General features: G+C 45.3%; 1 protein-coding gene across 1 annotated transcript in view; it reads left to right on the forward strand.

Moving 5' to 3' along the window:
- CDS2 (CDP-diacylglycerol synthase 2) overlaps window positions 1–21,814 on the forward strand; it is a 45,929-nt gene that overhangs the window by 15,407 nt on the left and 8,708 nt on the right. Inside the window, exons 2-10 of the mRNA XM_087818858.1 lie at window positions 9,849–9,985; window positions 10,964–11,060; window positions 11,792–11,889; window positions 12,594–12,733; window positions 14,741–14,799; window positions 16,455–16,537; window positions 20,322–20,409; window positions 20,900–20,968; window positions 21,613–21,765. Coding sequence (XP_087674984.1) covers window positions 9,849–9,985; window positions 10,964–11,060; window positions 11,792–11,889; window positions 12,594–12,733; window positions 14,741–14,799; window positions 16,455–16,537; window positions 20,322–20,409; window positions 20,900–20,968; window positions 21,613–21,765 — 924 coding nt within the window. The remainder of the gene's footprint in view (window positions 1–9,848; window positions 9,986–10,963; window positions 11,061–11,791; window positions 11,890–12,593; window positions 12,734–14,740; window positions 14,800–16,454; window positions 16,538–20,321; window positions 20,410–20,899; window positions 20,969–21,612; window positions 21,766–21,814) is intronic.

Genomic DNA, 21,814 nt, shown 5'->3' on the forward strand with positions numbered 1-21,814 from the left:
CCCTCCCCCACAACAACCAACGTTTCTATGGTGACTTAGTTTACAACATATTTCTCTGCATTGCCTCAGGCCTTTCAGGCTTTTTTGGACCTTGATCCACAGGAATAAATACATTTTACATTGTGTCCTAGTACAAGGTTTCATATGTAAATCACTTTGAAGCAAAAATTTCATGAAGCAGTACTTTTACTATTTGTGATACATTCAAAAGTCTTCTGTTCTGTTTGATTCTTACTCTACTTTTTAAGTAAAGTTTTACTGAAATGTAATATATGTACAGAAATATGTCCATATCATAATTATACAGTGGGATGAGTCTTCATAAAATGCGCACATCTCTGCAGCCTGCCCCTGGAACAGACAAAACACTACCAGTACCTGGAAGGCTCCCCACTGATTTATTCTAATCAGTTCCTCTCTCAGGGGTAGCAGCCCCTAGCCTAATTTCTCGCATCATTTCCCCCCCCCTATTTTTTGCCAGTGGTGATCTACTGAATTGATTTCAAGAACCAGTAGGTTTTGACCCACAGATCGAAAAATACAGGCTTATCTTGTCTTATCTCTCTAATATCCTTGAGATGGGATTTGTTTCTGTTTTATAGATGAAAAAACCGAGGCCCAGAGGTGACATGATTTCTTCCAATTCCAGGATCACACAACTAGTACTGTTTGTTGTTTTTTTGGTCTAGTTTTTCATTCCATCTTGTGTTTATAGGATTGATATTCATTATTAATGTAGCTTTAGTGAATTCTGATATTACCATTCTTAAGTACTGAGAACGTTTTTTGTTTGTGTTTTTGTGAATATGAGTTGTGCACATTTGTTCATTGTTCTGGAGGTTGTGTGGTTTCGAGGCTTTTATGGCATCATCCTCTGTGCTCTGCACCCGCCCTCCCAGTCCCTAGAATGAAACTGCAGGGCCATAGGTGGCATGCAGGTGTGACAAATGGCTTGGATTGGGTGTGCCCAGCTCCCATCCTCACTGTGCAGGAAAGCACTTTGCTGATTTGCATTTCCTTTCCTGTGTAGAAAACTGTGGATAGATTTCTTCCCACCCCATGTCTCCCTCAGGCTCCAGAATGCCTACTTGCAGGGCATGTCTGCTGAGTTGCCCTGTCATCCTCAAGCCTTTCTGGTTGTGAGGCCATTGCTTCTAGCCAGCACCTCGAGGAGCAGATGCTCTGAGAACAGTTGAGGCTGATGTCCCAGTCTGCCCCAAGAAGTCCTTGATTAGGCACTGGGCCTGAGCACCCTCTCAGCTATGAACTTGTGAACTCTCCTGGCTCTGTCCATTTTTAGCTTAGGCCTAATTCTAAGAGCCTTGGCCTTCTCTGAATTCTCCCCTGTAGAGTTCTCTGAGTAAGAGACAACTTGGAGAGGCAGGTATGCTGATGGCCAGTGGCCTGATAGTAAGCTCTAGGATTTGCTCCTGAGCGCTAAAGTACAGGGTCTATATTATGGGGGTAGACAGCCTCTTCATTCACTAGCTCTTAAGGCTTTTGCAGGTGGAAGAGCAATGGAGATTCAAGATGTTAAAAACAAGACAAGAGGTCCCAAATGCATCACTTATGTTAAGCCCCACATCACCAAACTGAGACTTGATTTAGCAGTTTTTGCTCCCCTAGAAATAGAATCTTAAACTAGTCAGCCAGGAATCACTTGGTCAGCACTAGTTAGGTAATTCGCCTATAGTCCCTGCCATCCTCTAAAGGAGGGGTAGGGAACCTTTTTTCTGCCAAGGGCCATTTGGATATTTATAACATCATCTGTGGCCCATAGAAAATTATCAACTTAAAAATTAGCTATGAAAAAAGCTCCTAGTATTACTGAATTTCGAGTCCCACATGCGGTTGCCTTGTCAGAGCCAGACCAAATAATTTTTTCTGGCCGTATGACATTCTCTACCCGTGCCCTAAGGGAAAGTGACCTTGAAGTAATCTGGTTTTTTTGCCTTGCCTAACTTCCTGTTCCCATCTCTTCTACCTATAGAAGTCTTTCATTTTGTACAGAGCTTATTTCTATCTGCTAGATTAGTATTGCCTGATTTCATAAATCATTGAATAAAGTCAATTAGATTTTTAAAATTTACTCACCTGAACTTTGTTTTTTGACTAACAAAATGTAAGACAAATGTCCTGTTAAAGTGTCCTTGTTGCAGAGGTGCACAGTAATCTCTGGGTAGAAGATTTGCTACCCCAAACACTTAAAGCCTTTTTTTTTGTTGTTATTGATGAAACGGCTGACTTCTGTTTTTTTAGAAATTTCACTACGGATTAGCAGATTTTTAAATATGTTTTCATCGATTTTAGAGAAAGAGGAAGAGAAAGGGAGAGAGAGAAACATGGATGAGAGAGAAACATTGACCTACTACCTCCCACATGCCTCCTACTGGGGATCGAGCCCGAAACCCGGGCATGTGCCCTGGCCGGGAATCAAACTGGCGACCTCCTGGTGCATGGGATGGCACTTAACCAACTGAGCCACACCTTCCAGGGCCTTCTAACTTTCTTAAGACTTTCACATTCCTTCTACTTGTGGAGTCTGCAAATCTGTGTAAACATGGTAAGTGGCTGGCTCTGTGATGTGGTATTTATGGCTGCCAGCTTAACCTACAGACTCAGGAGTGGAGAGTTCCTTAGTTAGTCCTTAATCCTTTGTTGTCTCTCCCTTCCTCCCTCTGCAAAGAAACATTTATTGAGGACCTTCTATATGCTAGGCCATGGGGATATAGCAGTGAAAGACAAAAGTCCCTTCCACATGGAGTTTATATTTCAGTGGCAGAGACAGACAAATGTGTAATAATTTCAGGTGATAGTGATGTTAGGAAGAAGAAAAATGGAGATGTTTCTTAGTGTGAGAGTAGCATCTTTAAGTGTTAGCTTTGGAAGGAGTGCTCCAGTATGCAGTCCAGTTGACTCAAAGGACAGATGTGTGTCTCTGCTTGAAGCATTTCCCACTATTCAGGGGAAAGGAGTGAAAATGTGCACAGACTTACACATTTTGTAGGGCAGGATTGAACCATTTAGGGCTCTAAAAGCTTTCACTATGCCTGTTTATCCATTATTCCTGGCAACACATTAGTTGCTGTCTGGAAATACAGCTCATTACCACCCTGGGTTTTATGGGTGCCCCCTGGGGGCTCCTCTCCCCTCAATGATTTAAACCTTTGGGAAGAGCTGCAATCACAGCCCTTTTAGTTATTAGTTGCATTTGTATGACTGTAGTTCTAGGGTTGTCTTCCCCACACTAATAATGGTGGCACCCATTATTCTAGGCCTTGTAGATAAAGGTTGATGAATTTAATTAAAATTCACTGAGTTTAAAAAAAAACACTCTGAGCTTTTAGCAGATTCAAGGCAAAGATTCAAGGTAAACAAATATGAATAGGGCAGTCCTTACATTTGATGGGTTTGAAACCTAAATTAGATTATGAAAAGTGCCCTCTTACTGTCTGGAAGTAGATGCTTCATAGCCAGAGTTAGATTTTATAAAGCTGGATCTCCCACGAGCCTTTTGTCCTTCTGCCTCTTTTCTCTGGAGCTCTTTGGTGTGAGTGCAGTTACCTGTGGAGTACTTGTAAGTGCAGCAGTTTATCTGGCGTAGGAGGCTTTTGGAGGACAGGGTATAGCCATAGGGGGGATGATTCTAAACTTTCAGAACAGGGCTCCTCCTATTTGATCCTTTGTTCAGACAGTGGAACTTGTCAAATGGAGTTAGCGTTAGAAAAAGCTAGAAATATTTTCTTTGCCATCTCTAACACTGTATGTGCATGTGTGTACACACACACACACACACTCTCTCTCTCTCTCTCTCTCTCCCCCTCTCTCTCCCTCTCTCTCCCTCTCTCTCCCTCTCTCTCCTGACACTCTTCTTCAAGATAAACCTGTAATTTCTATCCTGGGGATGTGTCTGGAAGTGGAGGAGTCACTTGCCCTGGCAGCTGCCGCAGGGTTTGATTAAGAAGATGCAAGCCCGTATTTAGCAGAAAGGTTAGGCTCAGCCTAATGACTCTCCTCCAGGACAGGGGTTGTAATTTGCATCTAAAACAGTGCAAAACATAGTTTGTGTAAGTTATGGAGTCACTCAGTAAATGAAGCTGATGAATTTGAATGCAGTCCCAGGAGATAGGATGGAGCTTTTGGGAGCATAACCAGCCAGGGCATTGAGTACAGCAGGTCCTCGAATAACATCATTTCGTTTAACGTTGTTATGACATTGATGAGATGCTGTAGGAACTTAATTCTTGTTTATATTAATTAGCCTAGGGTAAAATTGGTTTTTTTATATGTCCTTTCACCGCAGTTCCAAGAACCTATTGACATTAGGTGAGGACTTACTGTACTACCTTTAATGAAATTGCCTTGAAAATGAGAAGAAAAAGCCTAGTGGATGGTTCCACTTATTTTCTTTTCCTAGTTGCTAGCTCCTTTTAGGCAAACATGAACAGAATGTTAATATATTTTCTTCAGCAAGGTACAAAACTAAGTTGGCATCTGGTAAAGAAATGGGGTGTGGGGTGGAGTAAGTCCCATCTGCTTGGAGCCCAGTTGACACAATGCCCCGGGCTCCTGTCCAGCCTGGCCACAGCCACACTTTTTTTGGTCAAGCTCTGACTTGCCACTTGTGGGTGTCAATGTGGAGTCTTGAGAAATAGAGGTTGGAGGGTGGGCCTCTGATACCAACTAGTAACAGAAGGGGAGCCTCAAAGGGATGCTGTGCAGTAAGCTTTTGTAAGCCCAAGGCAGGCCTTGAGGAACGCCTGAGAATTGAGAGGGAATGGGGAGAAGGAGGATTTCTCACCCTGAGCGTACAGTGTAAATGAGTTCTCCCGAGTGCTCTTTCCAGCCTGAGCCAGGCCCCTCCCCAGGCCAGGAAAAGCCAGACCTTGCACAAGGAGCTTCTCCTCCTACCCCTCTGCTCCCTCTGGTTCTCCCTAGTGCCCTCTCTTGCTTCTGTTTATGGAGGCTTCTTTGCTGTTCTGAGCCCCAGGTCAGTGCTGGTGTTGGATTCTGGGCAGCTGTGGCTGAGAGAGGGGCCCTGGGAGGCAGGTAGGAGGAGCCTTTGGAGCGTGAGTTTCTCCAAAAACGTTGACAGGTTTTACCTGAGCCCTTGGTACCCAGGGGACTCCATGTGTCCATCACTCTGAGTACTTCTGCCTTTCCCTGTAAGATCTAAGTGAACCAGAAGGAAGGAGGCCTCAGAGGGAGCTGTTTTCTCTTCCTTTTGCAGCAGCACTTTTGTTTCCTGTTTACACCAGCACCAACCCCCTTGGGAAATGGCTAAGGGAGTGGGGGAGGATGGGTGGTGATTGAGACAGAATTTGAGAGGATCTGCTCCACTTAACCCCTGATCTGGGCCCTTGGGTTGGGAGGGAGGGAGGGAGGAAAGGAAGGAAAGGGGGCAGGAAAGAAGAAGGGGATGCGGGGCGGGGCGAGGCTGGGACTGCTTGAAGCAGCAAGGCAGCCTCTCCTTGCTGCCCTGTGCTAGTCCCAGAACTACTGAGCTGGGTCCTCAGACCTACTACCTGGGGGGCAGGGGGAGCGGAATGTTCACTGGTCTGATCCTGCTGTGAGGGCCACTGTGGAGGCCAGTGTGTGCGTCTTGGCAAGTAAGCTAGAAATCAAATGGGTCCTGCCATACTCTCAGTGCAGTCTGGACGCTGATCTATGGTAGGTCAAGTAGAATTGATTATCTTATTAGTTCAGCAAATCTTTGGGTGCCTGCTATGGTCCAGACACTGCTCAGTGCAGTGGGAAACAAGATGCCCACATGTGTCCCAGCTGGCACAAACTTACGAAGTTGTATACATGTACTGATGGGTCCATTGTAAAGCAAGCACAGGAAAGAAAATACGAACAAGATAAATAGAAATAAGTTCTCCTGTTTTCCCCCACACTTCAGTGGATTGCATTGCACACATCCCACTTCAGAGAGTACTAGAGTGTACTACCTTTACTGCCTTTATGTTTCAGGCCTCCACCTCCACGGTTGCTTTGGGAAGCGGATGAGTTTTGAGTTGGGGCTGCCTATTGGATGGATCGAAGGTGTGAAGGAGGAAGCAGGGCAGCAATGCTGAGCTCATGTAATTGCTTGGCACATGGTTCTCAGCAAGGCCTGCTGGCCAGCACTCTTTCCCCACTCCACCCTCCTTGGGAAAGGTACCCAGGTTGCCTGGGGTGGGTGTTTAAGGTTCTTGTGCACTGTGGTCAGGGTACTGAAGGGTGGGGGGGTGTTTCTATTCAGCCCCTTTTTAGTTTTTATAGACATTCATTGATGTTGCATTTGATCATCCCAAGAACCGTCCAAGATGAGGGATCCTTTCCCCACTGGGAAGACCAGAGAATGAAGGCCTGTGCCGAGTGCAGTGAGCATGAGAGCCTGACCCTGGGCCCGGCTCTCCCTGACTGGCTGCTGCCTCCTCCTGCAGAAAGTCTTCTTTCCATCTGCCTGTCTTGCCATCCCCTGGGGGAACAAACCAGTGAACATGCTCCGCACCCTGACTCTTGGTTCGGCATGTGCCACTTTCTTCTGGATGAGAACTTGGGCTCCAGGTCCTTGCTTCCTTCTGGGCCCACTATGGAAGCTGCATTTGGCCTCCTTTACTCAGGCATTAGTGGCCCAAGCACAAGGCCTTTGCCCATGGTGTGGGGAGGAGCCAGAACCCTGTAGACCTCTCCAGGTTCTCTTGTTTCTGTTCCCTTGGCCTGCTCTCCTGTGACACTTGACTGGGGCTGAAGGTCAGGAGCCTGGAGAGCTGGCTGACTTGCCTTCCACCCCCAAATCCATGTCTTCTGAGGGTGTGCTCCTTCCTCCCCTTGCACAGGAATTTGCCTTTCTGCTGGTGGGAGAGCGGTTGTCTGTGTAGGTGTTGGTCTCCTGCTCAGAGGGAGCCTCCAGAAAAGGGCTCTTTTTCAGTGGCCTGGGGTGAGGCCTGGGACCCTGGCAGGTAAAACCTAGGAAGTTACTCTCCTTCAGGCTTGTTCCTTCAGGGCATTTAAATTTCCTGTTGTTCACCCCAGGACCCTACCTCTTGATAATAACAAGTCAGTGTCTTTGTGTCTTTCTCTCTCTCCTATTACTTCTGACCTTAAGACACCTCCCTTCACCTCACCCCATCCCAGCAAGGAAAGAGAGGAATCGCACATGCTGATACTGCGGCTGCAGGAAACAGTGCTGGGCTAACATTTATCAAAGGGCCTGGAAGGTCCGGGAGTCAGAGGAGCTGGAGCTCCCTGCCCCTCCTTTGCAGGGTTTCTGCCTGGCTCCTCCCTGCCCTTCCTGGCCCGAGGAACCAGTAGCCTTTGAGAGTCTCCTTGACAACAGGATGGATAAGTTAAAAATAACTTTGTGCTGGGTCTTGTGTGTGTGTGTGTGTGTGTGCGCGCACACGCGCATGTAACTGTGTGTGAATGATGCACACAGGCACATGCCCTCTCGCCTGCTGTGCTCAATCAAGCTCAGCCCCTGTGGCTTCTAGATGCTCCCGGAAAGCCTCTGTGGAGAGGCCTCCATGAAGCTCAGGCTCTCTCAAGTTGAAGCCCCTTGGTTTAGGGGTCGCCTAGATAATCTCAGCATCCTTACCTCATTTTACTGATTGTTGCAGACGGGTGTGGGTAATAATGTTAAGATAAAGAATGGAAAGCCCTGGCCTGTGTGGCTCAATTGGTTTGGTGTCGTCTGGTGCACCCAAAGATTGCTGGTTCTATGCCTGGTCAGGGCACATGCCTGGGTTTTGGGCTTGATCACCAGTAGGGGGCTTGCAGGACGCAGTCGATCAATGTGAAATTAATGTTTCTCCCCCCTCTCCCTTCCCCATTTCTCCTTCCTCCTTTCCCCTTCTCCCTCTCTCTTCCTCTTTCTAAAAAATAAAAAAGATAAAGAATGGAAAGCTGTTCGGAATGCCTCCATCTTCATTCAGTCTACCTGGAAAGGGATAATTTTGGGGGTGCTGCTGTGTTTCGGAACTTCTCGGGGTGGTAGAATAGGACACAGCCTTGGGTGGGAGTTTGGTTGTATCTCTTTAGTGAACCCCCCGCAGGTAAAGAGGGCCCTTTCTGGGCCCCTTTTATAAGATGAGGACAGTGAAGCACAGAGGCACTTGCGTGACTTGTCCAGAGCCACCTGGCTCAGCTTTGGCAAAGTAAGGAGCAGTGCCCCCGTCATCAGAAGCTATAGCTCTTTCCCTCAGATCCAAATGGCAAGACCACCTCTATAGGTCCTGTACTAAAACCAGGTGTCTCTTGTGTGAGTAATCTTGTACTAAAGGCCTTCTGTTTTGTGGTGTTATCACAGTTGTAACTTAATTTAGAAATAGCTGTTTCCGTGAGGGCAGGGGCTGGGTATCTCTTTACTATGCTTGGAATTAACTCTTCACTTCCTCCTTCCATCCATTAGTATTTTTCTGTGTGCCAGGCATGGGGATGTCATGAGAACAAGGCATCTTGGTTCCCATAGGGAGCAATAGACAGAGAGATCTCCTTCTAAGCCCCTACTGTGGCCAGTGCCAAGAGGGAGAAGGTATGGGGCTAGAGGGAATGACTAGGGTAGGGCTGCGGTTAGAGAAGGCTGGGAGAACACATTAGTGACACAAAGTACTTAAATCTGAGATGCATAAAAAATTTCTACAAAGCAATAAAAAGGAAGGCAGAAAACTCAGTAGAAAACTAGCCAGTGACTTGACAGACACTTCACAAAAGAAGATATCCAAGTGGCCAGCAAACATATCATTGAAATGATGCTCTATTTCATATATTTACTAATTTGGGAAATTCAAATTTCCGTAATTCAAACTTAAATATGTTTGTATACTTATATAACAAAATCTTTGAAGATGTGGTAAAACATCCTTTTGCCATTTCTAATTTACTTTGTTTTGAATTTCTTACTGAAAAAATAAAATGGCTTCCAAGATGCTTAAATAAGAGGAAATCTAGTGGGATGAACAAATTCAAGTCAGAAGACCTGGGTTAATAGATTTGGGGCCAGCTGTGGAGCTCCTCAGAGCCCGGCTCTTCATCTATAAATAGGGATCTTCCTCTGTTTCTTCCCTTCCTCCCAGACCTGCTCTGAGGTTCACAGGTATGGGGAACACTCTAAAAACTGTGAAGGGCTATACAAATACTATGTGGTATTGTTACTGTCTAATTCTATGTGATTCGATTTCTCCACATCTTCTCACAGCAACTATTCTAAATTTCCTTAAGAATTAAAAGTTCTAAAAAAAAAAAAAAGAATTAAAAGTTCTGAGTAGTAGGATCAGGAATGAGGCCCTGATGAAATCTAGTCACAGCCCCCTTTTGCATTCTTTGGGTACAATGGAGTCCCTCCTCCCCTCTTTTTTTTTTTTTTTTTTTTTAAATATATCTTTATTGATTTCAGGGAGAGGAGAGAGGGAGAGAGAGATAGAAACATCAATGATGAGTCATTGATTGGCTGCCTCTTGCACGCCCCTGACTGGGGATCGAGCCCGCAACCCGGGCATGTGCCCTGACCAGGAATCGAACCCCGATTGCCTGGATCCTAGGTCGATGCTCAACCGCTGAGCCACGCCCGGCCGGGCTCCCCTCTTCTGGACTGTTCCCTGCCAGGCATTGGGGATCGAGTCGAGTGGGGCTGTTGCTCATCCCCAGGCGCAGATGCATGTCTCTCTCGAAGTAGAGAGCAGGCCGCCTTGGCACATGTCAGGACATGTCGTGGTCACTATGAGTCCCATCTGTTATGTCACCTGACTGTGCCCTGTCCTCAGGCCCAGCTTGGGTCTTTGTCCAGATCTCCTGTAACAGGCGTTCTTCTCAGTATCCTACTCAGCATTGTTGACCTTTTTCTCGTCTGTTTTTCTGCTTTGTAGGAGTCCGAGCAAGAAGTAAAGGTAGATGGAGAGACTGCTTCAGACAGTGAGAGCCGAGCAGAAGGTGCTCCCCCGGTAACCTCTGCAGACGATACCCCAGAGGTCCTCAACAGGGCCCTTTCCAACTTGTCTTCAAGGTAAACTGGCTTAATGATGCAGGTGCTTGTAGGGGGCCTTGCTGTGTGTCCAAGTGCCATGGAGGACCCAGGCCCCTCATGGAGCTCCCAGTCTGTGGTGGAAATCTACTCTGTCAGAGTGTGCGGCGCAGGCCTGCCCACTGGCATTGCCACAGTTCCCCTGCTTCTGCCAAGGGCTTCATTGAGCATCATCTTACAGCAACTGCGAGCACAGCCTGGAGGGGTCTGGCAGTTGAAGGATGCTATAGGAGGAAGAAGGGTGGACAACAGGGGAGAGGGCAAGGTCACTAACACAGCACATGTGGAGAAAGGGTCCCTGGGGCTTGTGACTGGGCTACTTTTCACAGAGGAGCCCAAGTTTCCAGTTCAAAGTTTAGTTTTCCCTCTCCAACAAATGTCCATTGTGGACATTTAAAAATTCTCCTGGAAGGACTGAGAAGCATCTTAATTAGGTGAATCCAGGGTTGAAATTCTGGTCTCTTGAGACTCTGGTTCCTTCAACACAAACTATAAGACCCCAAAACATTATCTAAAACTGTTTCTAGTGTTTCTATGTGTGGTTCCCACACACGTGTCCCTGTGAAAGGTGGTATTATGCAGAGGTTCAGGGCATGGGTTCCAGAGCCAGGATTCCAATCCCAGCTTAACCACTTCACAACTGGTAGTTGAGGGCCGAATGAATTAATATATGTTAAGTCCTTATAAAGCTGCTGGGTGCGTATTTGTGATAACTGTTATTATCACTGTTTATATTGTTATCACCACAGCAATGCAGGAATAGAGCAATGAGGCATTGGCTCTGATGGCCTTGCCCTGCTCCCACCAGCATGTTGCTAGTTTGTCTGTCCAGGTGAAGGAGGTGCTCCTGGAAAGGACTGACCTCAGGCCCTCTCCTCCCAGGAAGAGCCGCCCTCCTTGGGTTTATGCTTCAGTTCTTTCTGGGCTCCTAATGTGCTTTCTCCTTCCCTCCTCTCTAAGATGGAAGAACTGGTGGGTGAGAGGCATCCTGACTTTGGCCATGATTGCATTTTTCTTCATCATCATTTACCTGGGACCAATGGTTTTAATGATAATTGTAAGTGCCATTTGCGTGCTATTTTAGTTGTGCCTTCAGTTTTTCATGCAGGATTGGGCATCTGAAGTTCCAGGTGCTGGGTTAGTTCTGGGAATCATTTGGAGTCCAGGCTCCACAGAACATTTCTTTCTTAGAATATCTGAGACTGCTCCCTTTTTAGCAGCCAAGTGCAGGGACATTGGCCTAGGCCAGTTGTATGTGGCTAAAGATGCCTCTTTTAAAATTTGATTTTATTATTTCAACTGTTTGATTATACTGTGACCCCTGCTGTGACTTTGATTCTTGGTTTTGTTTATTGTTTTCCTGGGGCCTTACTCATAGTCTTAGGCCTTTCATTAAGAAATACCAGTCCACAGTGCATTTCCCTTAGTCCTAGTGTCATTGACAAGGTTAAATCACTAACAACTGACTGCAGAGCATAGATGTTGGGGCTTTTCAAGTATTTGTATTCAAAGTCAAAGGGGGAAGAAACTGATTGAGTCCTGGGAGGTTCTAGAATACAAAGTCAATTTAAACTTCAGGAGCATGTATTTATTGTGAGAAATTGGATCTCTTCTGTGTGACATAAAAGGCTACATTGCCATGTGAGTTGGTATGAGAGAGAAAAGAGCTGAGCTCTTGTAAGACTGACATTTTTCTTAAATACAGCGGTTTTTCTTGAAGGCCTATGGCGTGTTGGTTTCTGTTTCCAAAGATCATATCAAGTGTTCTAATTCTTGTGTGTCCTGCAGGTGATGTGTGTTCAGATAAAGTGTTTCCATGAGATTATCACCATTGGCTACAATGTCTACCACTCCTATGACCTACCCTGGTTCAGGACCCTCAGCTGGTAAGCTCTCCAGCCCCATAGAACCTATATCAGCTTTAGATGATAAGTGTTTTGGTGGCAGCTGTTTACAGCGATGGCAGGTGGGAGGGAGTGACGGCCCTGGGCCTGCATATTTCCTAGGCCAGACCACATGGCCAGCCTGGGAGGGGTCTTTAGTAGTTATTAGGAATCAAATCTTCCTCAGAAGAAAGCAGACCGGCTGATGTGCTATAGAAGTAGATGCTGGGGAGGCAGATGTCATATTAGGTTGGGCGGGGTTTTATGAAGAAAATGGTGTTTGTACAGTGAGTGAAGAAAGGTGAGTGAAGGGGTTGCTCCAGGCAGGGAATGGATGCGAGCAAAGCAGACAGGCAACAGAGCCGGAGCGAGCAACTGTCCCGATGAGCACTCGGCGCTCCTGCTGGGGAGGGTAGAAATAAGACCAGAGGCAGGATGAGGCGTGGTTAGGAGCGTTACCTTATGATTTGAGTGTTCTTAGGTTAGGTATAGAAACTCTGCAAAAGGGGCAGAAACGACACCCAGGTTTGTGATAAATGGAGGCTGAGTGAAAGCTGCCACAAGCTTCTCACCTGCAATGTCACTAGAGAACAGAGGGGTCTTAAGGGTTGGGGGGCTGCTTTCCTGGCCCTCTCCTCAGGGTTTTCGGACAGCTTCACTTTACAGTGCATGTGCTCCCCACCACAACGACCTGTCTTCATTTACAGGTACTTTCTACTGTGTGTAAATTATTTCTTCTATGGTGAAACGGTGACGGATTATTTCTTCACTTTGGTCCAGAGAGAGGAGCCTTTGCGGATTCTCAGCAAATACCACCGGTTCATCTCCTTTACTCTCTACCTAATAGGTATGTGTTGAATGACTCACAAGTTCTTGTATCTGTTTTGTTTTGTGTGTCTGCTGAGTAGGAGTTGGGGAGTTTCTTGGTTAACGTAAAGTTTTGATGATGTTAACTCTGTGCAGGGGAGCAGAGCCGAGGGCTTTGCCTTACATACGCTCTAGCAACTCTCTATTAAGAGAATTAAGACTGAGGGGCTGTGTGGGTGTGGGGACTGCAGTCTGTGCCACCTGTCCCTGTGTTCCAGCCTCCATTGGAGGACAGCACAGCATAGTCCTGTCATGAGTCTCCTGTTGGCAGAGATTCTGCGATGTGACCAAAACAAAAACCACCTGTTTTTTTCCAACACGGATCACTTAGATTTATTGAAATATGGAAATATAAAAGTATTACATTATTTGAGAGGAAGTCTAGAAAGCAGGTTACAAAAGAATCCATATTTTTATACATTCATACCTATGATTTTGCATAAACAAAATTCTAAAAGGATATAAAGTTAAAATTGTATACAGAAAAACCACCTGTTTTCATAACTTACGTGTAAAATCAGGCAGCCATCTTTAGAAGCATCTTCTTAGGAGACTGCCTTGGAGGACAGACATTGCAGTGCAGTGGAAATTTTACTGATTTGGATTTTCAAAGACTCTGTGACCTCAGTGCGGCCAAGAGCTTACTCTTTCTGAGTCTCAGTGAGCTCTTTTATAATCTAGAGCTAAAACTGGATTTACTGTGAGGATTAAGTCAGATATGTTAAAACTTGATAAACAGTGAGGTGCTGGTCAATCTAAACACAGTTCAGACTGTACACTAGTTCTGATAATGCTAGTGTTTTTCATAATTGCCTTCAAAGCTTGTTTGAGGCACCTGAGAAAGTTGTCCTGACCTCAATTTGTCTGAGCTATATATATCTTTTAAATCCTTACCTGAGGATATTTTTTCCATTGCTTTTCAGAGAGAGTATGGGCGGGGGGGAGAGACAGAGACAGACATTGATGTGAGAGAGACACATCGATTGGTTGCCTCACTGCCAACCAGGGCCAGGGATTGAACCTGCAATCAAGGTATGTGTCCTTGGCTGGAATTGAACCTGGGACCCTTCAGTCCATGGGCTGACACTCTAACAACTGAGCCAAACCGGCTAGGGCTGTCTGACCTATTTTTGATCAGCTCTGTGAATGACACCTGGGCACTAAGATACAAAATCCACTGCTAAGGGGTCTGCAGACATATTCAGAGGGCACTCCTCAGACCCTGAAAGCAGCACCCCAGCGGGAGGTCAGGGGTGTCTGGAAAAGAGGCATGCTCTCTTCTGGGCAGAATTGTTTTTGAGAGCCCAGCACACTTAATTGATAAAAGTCCTGTTCCTTCCTGGAGAAGTGGGTGGAGGCTACAGGTATTTTTTGCCACCATATGCGTCAGTATGAGAGAGGGGCAAGGGTGGCCTCTACCCCATACCTGGTAGATCCTCCCTTCACCAGACCCTTTCAGTGGGACAGGGGTCACAAAACTTTTCCTTAAAAGTCCAGATGATGAGTATTTTAGGCTTTGGAGGCCCAGGGTCTCTGTTGTTGCTTCCCAGTCTGCCTTTGTAACATAAAAGCAACCACAAACAATATGTAAACAAATGGGTATAGCTGTGTTTCAATAAAATTTTAGCTATAAATCAGGCAGCTGGCCTGACTTGTTTGTTTGCCCCTGCTCTTGGGTCAAAATATTCTTATTTGGTGAACAGCAGCCTAAATTGAGTGTAGTCTCCAAGATTTAAAGATAGTGCCTTCCTTTGATTGTCTTGAAGGAGTCATTTTTTCCCTTCTCATTGCTATCTGAAGAACTAGTTTGTGTCTTCCTCGCTCCTCCCCTATCCGGGGTTTGGGATTGTATACTGGTTAGCTGCTGCCAGGAAGTTAGCCAAAGGATCACAGTCGCGATCATGTACACAGCTAAAGGAAATGACTAGAACAAAGGTAAATGCAGAATGTGATTCATTTTGCCCTTTCTCCTCCCTCCTCAAACCAGGATTCTGCATGTTTGTATTGAGTCTGGTCAAGAAGCATTACCGCCTGCAGTTCTACATGGTAAGGGAAGTTGTGTGTGTGTGTGTGAATTCTTGGTTTAAATGAAGTTCTGCAGAAACTCAACAGGCTTCTCATCGTTTCTGTGAGGTATCAAAACTCGAGTCCAGTCTGTCCTGTATGTATCTGAAATTCAGAGCATGAAAGAAGAGGGCCCTTTTAAGTTTAGCAGCTGTACATTCACTTAGACTGAATCATTGTTACTTAATTTACATCCTGAGCAATCTCTCCGCTTGGTCCTGAAGAAGTGGGCTCTAGGTGAGGCTCAAGGTGATACTGTCACTGGAAAGAAACCAAGACCGAGGCAGGTCTGCCCTGGCACAGCCTGGAATGTTTGGGTTCTTGACTTCATGTAGGAAAGATTGCATAATGCAAGTCCCAGTGATTTTGAGAGTACAGTTATTAAAGTTGGGGACAGTGAAACAAAGGAAGGACTTAAGACAGAAGAGGCAAGATCATAGCAACAGGAGTGAGCCTTTGTTGCCTAGATGCAAGAAAGGAAATCACAGTAACAGAAGTGGCAGAAGTGAGCCATACTGGGCTGCGTGGACTCAGGAAAGGAAGTCACAGTAACAAGTGAATCACCCTGAGCTGCATGGGACCAGGAAACAAGTTACAGAGGCAAAAGGAGGGCCCTTGGAGATAGGTTCAGGGGGTTAGCCCTGGACAAGCTGCCACTACCCACTGTTCCTTGGTTGCAAATCTCCTGGGGACCTTTAGAGCTTAGAAGAAAGAAAGCAAAAGTACACACCTGAGGAAAAAAGGGGTGCAGGCATGCTCAAGGGAGAGAACACACTGAGTCCTTTGTCTTAAAGAGTTTTTATCAGTTTTCTGTAGATGGGAATTTTAGGGAAGGTCTCAGGGGAGGGTCTCAAAAGAATAGTCAACAGCTTTCCAGATGTGTTCTTTAATATGCTGATGCACCAAAATAAGCTTATAAGGGATTTGGGGATCATTCTCTAGTCAGCTTCACTGCTTTACTTTCATCTTGGATTTATCTGGCTCTAATTGTTTTGTTTTTTGTTATTCTCCTGACTTCATCTGTTCTTGGGTTTGGCTGGCCCTAATGGCACCATCTGGGTCTCTGTTATCTATCTCCTTGACTAGGGTGATTTAAACTACTCACTCTCTGGTTGAGGAGGAGAGGTGTAAACCATTTGCTCCTAAGTGTCCTCGCTTAGGGAAGATAAGATCTTGTGGTTTGTTAGCAGGCCTTGCTTAACATTGCTTAGCCTTGTTTAACTACCTGTCTCAATTTCCCTCATTCCACTTGCCAAGGAATTTCCTACTTTGTTACTATCCTGCCTCAGCACCTCAGTCATTGTTCACAGATATCTTACATCACTTTCTCAGCTTGAAAATATTCCTTTTCTGAGTGCCCTAAACACTCATTAAGTACTTGGAAGTACCCAGGCTTTCAGAGCACAGAAGGACGTACTCACTAGTGAGCCCTGTGGTCCTGACTTGATGGACCTGTAGATGGGGGACAGAATTTCTCCCAGAGGCCTGTTCTGTACCTTTTCACTTCTAATAAGGTGCAGAAGCAGATATCTTTCCTACCTGTTTCTTAGCAATTTTCTATTTGGCATTGACTGTTCTTTGTAGTTCCTTTCAAGGTAAACTGATACGTAAAGTTGAGTCTTTTTCTTCTTTTGCAGTTTGGCTGGACTCATGTTACGTTACTGATTGTTGTCACCCAGTCACATCTCGTTATCCACAACCTGTTTGAGGGAATGATCTGGTGAGTGATGACAGTGAGGGAATTTTCCCTTTTACTCTGTGTGTGTTTCTCATGTACAGGTGCCTTACCTTCTAAACCAGTGATTCTCACCTTGTGCTACATCAGAATCCCTTGTAAGGCTGGTTACAATGCAGATTGCTGGGCCCCACCTCTGAGTTTCTGCTTCAGTACATCTGAGGTGGAGCTTGAGAATTTGAATTTCTAGTACATTCCCAGGTGATGCTAGTGTTGCTGGTCAGGACCTACACTTTGAGAATCACGGTTCTAGACTAACAGGTACAAGGATATTTAAAGACTCAAAGACAGTACAACTGTATGGCAACAAATTTGAAATCCTAGAGGAAATTTTAATGATTTCCTCGCAAAATTTAAACTACTAAATGTCATGAAGAAGAAAACTTGAATAGCTCAATAACTGTAGAACTGACACTTGAATGAGAACCCACACCTGAAAAAAGAAAGGAACAATGATAACAGCTGAGTTTTATCGAACTCTTAATACTAAAGTTGATAAGCATGGGGAGGGAGAAGCAAGAATGATAAACTGATTTCTTTTATGATATAGATAAACCATTTGAAATAAGCTGGTAGCAAATGGAATCTGGCAATGTGTCAAAAGAATGTATACAGTCATGTGCTGTTGCTTAAGAACGATTTGATCAATGACAGTCTGTATATCGTGGTGGTTACAATGGAGCTGAAAAATTCCTATTGCCTAGAGAAGTAGCGTGATGCATTACACAAATACTCTCCACTGTGTTAAAATTGCCTACAGTATTCAGTACAGTAATATACTGTACAGATTTGTAGCCTAGGAGCTGTAGGGGAACAGAGTGTGTCAGCCCCTAATATCTCTACTTGGCTTAAGGATTATTTTAGGCTGGTTAATTTTAAGAAAAATCAGACTTTGGAGAAGCTCTGAAAAGCTACTAGAAGTTACCCTTTGTAAAATACTTTTACATTTGTAAGGGAAATCTGCATTTGTAAGTATCTCCCTGCTGTACCTGGGAGAGGGAGATGACCTTGTTTTTACAAACCATTATCAAAGCAGAAGAGAATGGACTGCAAACAGCGTTACCCATGTTTGCTTTGCTCTCCCTGATAACCTATAACCAACTCCCCCCACCTCCAGTATCTTCTTTTGTCTTCAGCTGAAGATGCTATTTAATGTGGTGGTTTCAGCCATTTTGGCCAGTTACTCAATTTTCCTGGTATATATGTTTTTAAACTTTTGTCTTTCTTTTATTAATCTTTCTTTTATTACAGGGATGTGTCTGCTAAAAGCCCAGAAGGGTAGGGGGAAAATTATTTTTCCTCCCTACAGAGCAGTAGGCTATAGCCTAGGTGTATAGCAGGCTATCCCATCTAGGTTTGTGCAAGTGCACTCTGTGATGTTTGCACAAGGACACAATCACCTAACAATACATTTCTCAGAATGCTTTCCCCATAGTTAAGCTGCACATGACTGTATTGTCAGATTTTATTCCAAAGTGCAGCAATTTTTTTAGCAGCGGTGAGAACGGCACCAGGTGTTAGACTGGTGGAGTCAGACTGGACCTGGTTCAGCGACCTCGGTCCTGGGGTTCTGGCTAGGAAGGAATTCAGAGCCAAGACCTAAACTGTGAGAGAAGTTTATTTAGAAAGTCACAGAGGTAGAAGAAGTGAGTGGTAGAAGAAATGGGCTCAGAAAACAAGTTACAGAGGCAAAAGAAGGGCCCTTGGAACTTAGGAGAGAGAAGGGTAAAGGTAACATGCCTGGGGAGAAAGAGAAGGGAGAGTGGCTGTGTCCTCTGTCCTAAAGGCTTTTAAGGGTGGGGATTATAGGGGAGGGTCTCAACAGAATATTCATCAGCTTTCTAGGTGTGGCCTTTCAGGGTCAGGGTCTCCACTGATTGGTTGGCACCAGGGCAGGGGGGTCATTAGTCACTGCAGCTGGTCCAGATGTCAGCCATGATGTCACTTGTCTGGTTTTGCTGCTTTTCTGGGCTGGAGCAGAAATACAACTGAGGCCTAGATGTATTTGATTCGGGTCAGAACCTCATTGTCCTGGGGGCTTAATGCTTAAGGGTTATTCTCCTTTTCCTAGTTCCTCCTCTAAGGGGGTCTACCACCGGACTAGCAAGAGGCCAAGGGAGGAAAGGTCAAAGGAGGGTCCCAACTGCAGGACCAGCCATAAGAAAGGTTAGGGCATCTAAACCAAGTGACCAGTGATGTGCTAGGGGAAGAAAGGTTACCCTGGGGGTGAGGACCTTGTTTTGTCAGGTTTGCCCATTGAGCACCCCAGGCTTTCCACCCTGGTGACCTTCTGTACCTGGCCCATCGTCTTTGCTCTGCTCGTGTCTGTCCAACTGCCTACCACAGTTTCAACAGGAAATCTGTCAGCATTGATAGAAATTAGCGGGCTGATTGAAGAAGCTGGATGGTCTTAGTGAAGAGGTGGCGCCTATCCTAGTGTGTATCAGAGAGGTACTAGAGTATTGCTGGTAAGACCCAAGACTGGGCTTTGGTTGCCAGATCTTAGAATGAGGGTATCCTATTCCCCACCTCCTGAGGAATAAGTTAGTAAATACATGTAAAGTGCTTAGAGCAGAGACTAGCTCATATAAACGTTATAGGTGTTACAGTTAAACAATTATAATGGAATTGGGGTCCTGCAGCTCCTCCCTTTCTCTCAGAGTTTCTCTTAGGTGTTTCTTAACAGTGGCACATGCGAAGTCCTCATCTTCAGGACCAGATGTGCCACTTGCTTCTACAGTGCGCCATACAGTATTAAAATCTCCAGTTACTGGCTTTCAGACTCAGCCTACAGGACTTAATTACAGTTGTAGAGCAGAGAGTATGTGCTAGAAGCCTCCACAGAGTGAATGTTGTGGGGGTTGGGAGAATACAGACACTCTAACTCCCACCCTAAGTGACTGTCAGAGAGTGGAGAGTGAGGAGAGGAGGGCAATGGTACAAGTGTGGAAACTGCCCCCGTTTTCATGATGGGGTGACCAGACCAGCGGGGAGAGGCAGAGAAGAAATCTAGCTATGTGTGTGGATGGTGGTTTTGCCGTCAGGGTAGTCCTAGGGAAAGGTTGGGCTTACTAGATAGAGCTCCTGTAGTATAGAGTTTAAAATAAAAAGCCAGTTATGAAATAGACATAAAGTATACTGCTTATTAGAGTTATGGAGGCAACTACTAGAAGAAAATCAGGAATGATTAGAAGTGGCTACTTTGGGGAGTGGAGATAGGATGGGAGAAACAAGGAAAACTTACGTTCCTTTTTTCCTTTACAGTTTAAAGTTGTATTATTGTGTAGACAATTACTTTATAATGACAAAAGAATAAATGGCATTTAATAGAATGTCACTTTCATTTATTCACTAATCTTCAGTAAACATTTGAATGCCTGCTACCTGCCAGGTACTAGGAAGGGCTTGTTCGGTATTTTATTTTTTTAAAAGTTATTTCTGACCTGCCTGGGTGGCTCAGTTGGTTGGAGCATCTCCCATACACCAAAAGGTGGTGAGTTTGATTCCCAGTCAGGGCACATACCCAGGTTTCAGGTTTGATTCCAGTCGGGCATCTGCAGGAGGAAGCCAATTAGTGTTTCTTTCTCTCTCTCCCCCCCCTCTTCCTCTCTCTAAAATCAATAATAATAATAATAAATCTCTTTAAAATATTAACTTAAAATGTTATTTCTTAATGGGTAACAAGTACTCTATGAGTTATTTTGGTACTGGAATTTATGAATGGTATTATATTATCTTGGTAGAGTTGATCCTTTGGTTTATTTTCTAGGTTCATTGTCCCCATTTCTTGTGTGATCTGTAATGACATCATGGCCTATATGTTTGGCTTCTTCTTTGGTCGGACACCACTCATCAAGGTAAATGGATCACCCTAATATGAAATATTACCATGAGGGGAGGGTGATGCTCTTAATACAAGTAGGTCAGCTTGGGAGACCGGAGATCTGGCTAGTGTGTGTGTACGTTTTCATGTCATCCTGGAGAAAGGCAGGTACTAAATTTGTTTTAAGAGAAAAACCAAAGGAAAACATTGACAGTTACCCACAGGGAAAAAAAAGCTAATAAAATATTTTTATAGACTGTATAAGCACACTTTGGGGACTTCCATCTGAATTTGAGTATTGCTACTTAATTAGTATACTGTTTTATAATATAGTTAAATGACTTGAATGACCAATGAAGAAGAAAGGAAACTGAGGGAAATCAGGCAGGGAACAAAGAAACCAACCATGGAGGTATTTTAGAAGGTGAGGTGGTTAACAGAGAGAGGTTTATAACAAGTATTCATTGTCCCAGTGCCTGAGATATCAAAATGCCCTTTGCTAAGAACTTGTTCTCTGTCCACAGCTGTCGCCGAAGAAGACCTGGGAAGGCTTCATTGGGGGCTTCTTTGCTACTGTGCTCTTTGGCCTTTTGGTAGGTAGTGGCTCCCAGCTGGGTGGGTGAGTGACAGAGACCAGGCCTCACACCCATCTTCAAAGACTGTCCAGGGCTAGAGAGCAACTTGTACTTCTCTCTTGCCGAGGCATGCAGCACTCAGCAGGTGGCACTCTTGTCCAGGCATTTGATATTTCAAGGTTGGGGTGATTGGCACAGGGGAGTAAGGGATGGGGTGAGATATGCCACTCCAGCCCAGATTTTCTCCTTTGAGTTCCCTGCCTGGAGGTGGATGATCTTCCAGCTCTTTCAAGAGCACCATTCCCTGCTCTGACCTCAGGCTAGTCTCCCCTTTGCAGTGTTGTCCATCTGTCCTTCAGTGCCAGCTCCTTTACTTGACTGCTCTTCAGCCTTCTTTTTCCTGGCTTAATAGAGAAAATGGACTGTAGCTCTCCCAGGTGGGGAGAAACTTCTTACAGTTCCTTCGCCACATTCCTCAGGTCTTCCCTAAATTCAATCTGGACGTGGGTGTTTGTGTGTAACCTAAACCTCTGATTCAGGGCGTGGCTTGCAGTTAGAGGGTGCTAGGCACTGTAAGGGATTTGGCTAGACCAGGTGTCTTCTGCCCAGGCAGGATGACCAAACTTGTCTCCTTGGCATGTCTCTCTCTGCTTCATCCTCAGCTGTCCTATGTGATGTCTGGGTACAGATGCTTTGTCTGCCCCGTGGAGTACAACAATGACACCAACAGTTTCACTGTGGACTGTGAGCCCTCAGACCTGTTTCGCCTGCATGAGTACAACATTCCTGAGGTGATCCAGTCGGTCATTGGCTGGGTATGTGCCACTCCCATGGAGCAAACTAACCTCAGTGGGCTAGTGACTG

Source organism: Miniopterus natalensis, chromosome 7 (genome assembly GCF_054644295.1).
Source record: "Miniopterus natalensis isolate mMinNat1 chromosome 7, mMinNat1.hap1, whole genome shotgun sequence".
NCBI classification, from domain to species: domain Eukaryota; kingdom Metazoa; phylum Chordata; class Mammalia; order Chiroptera; family Miniopteridae; genus Miniopterus; species Miniopterus natalensis.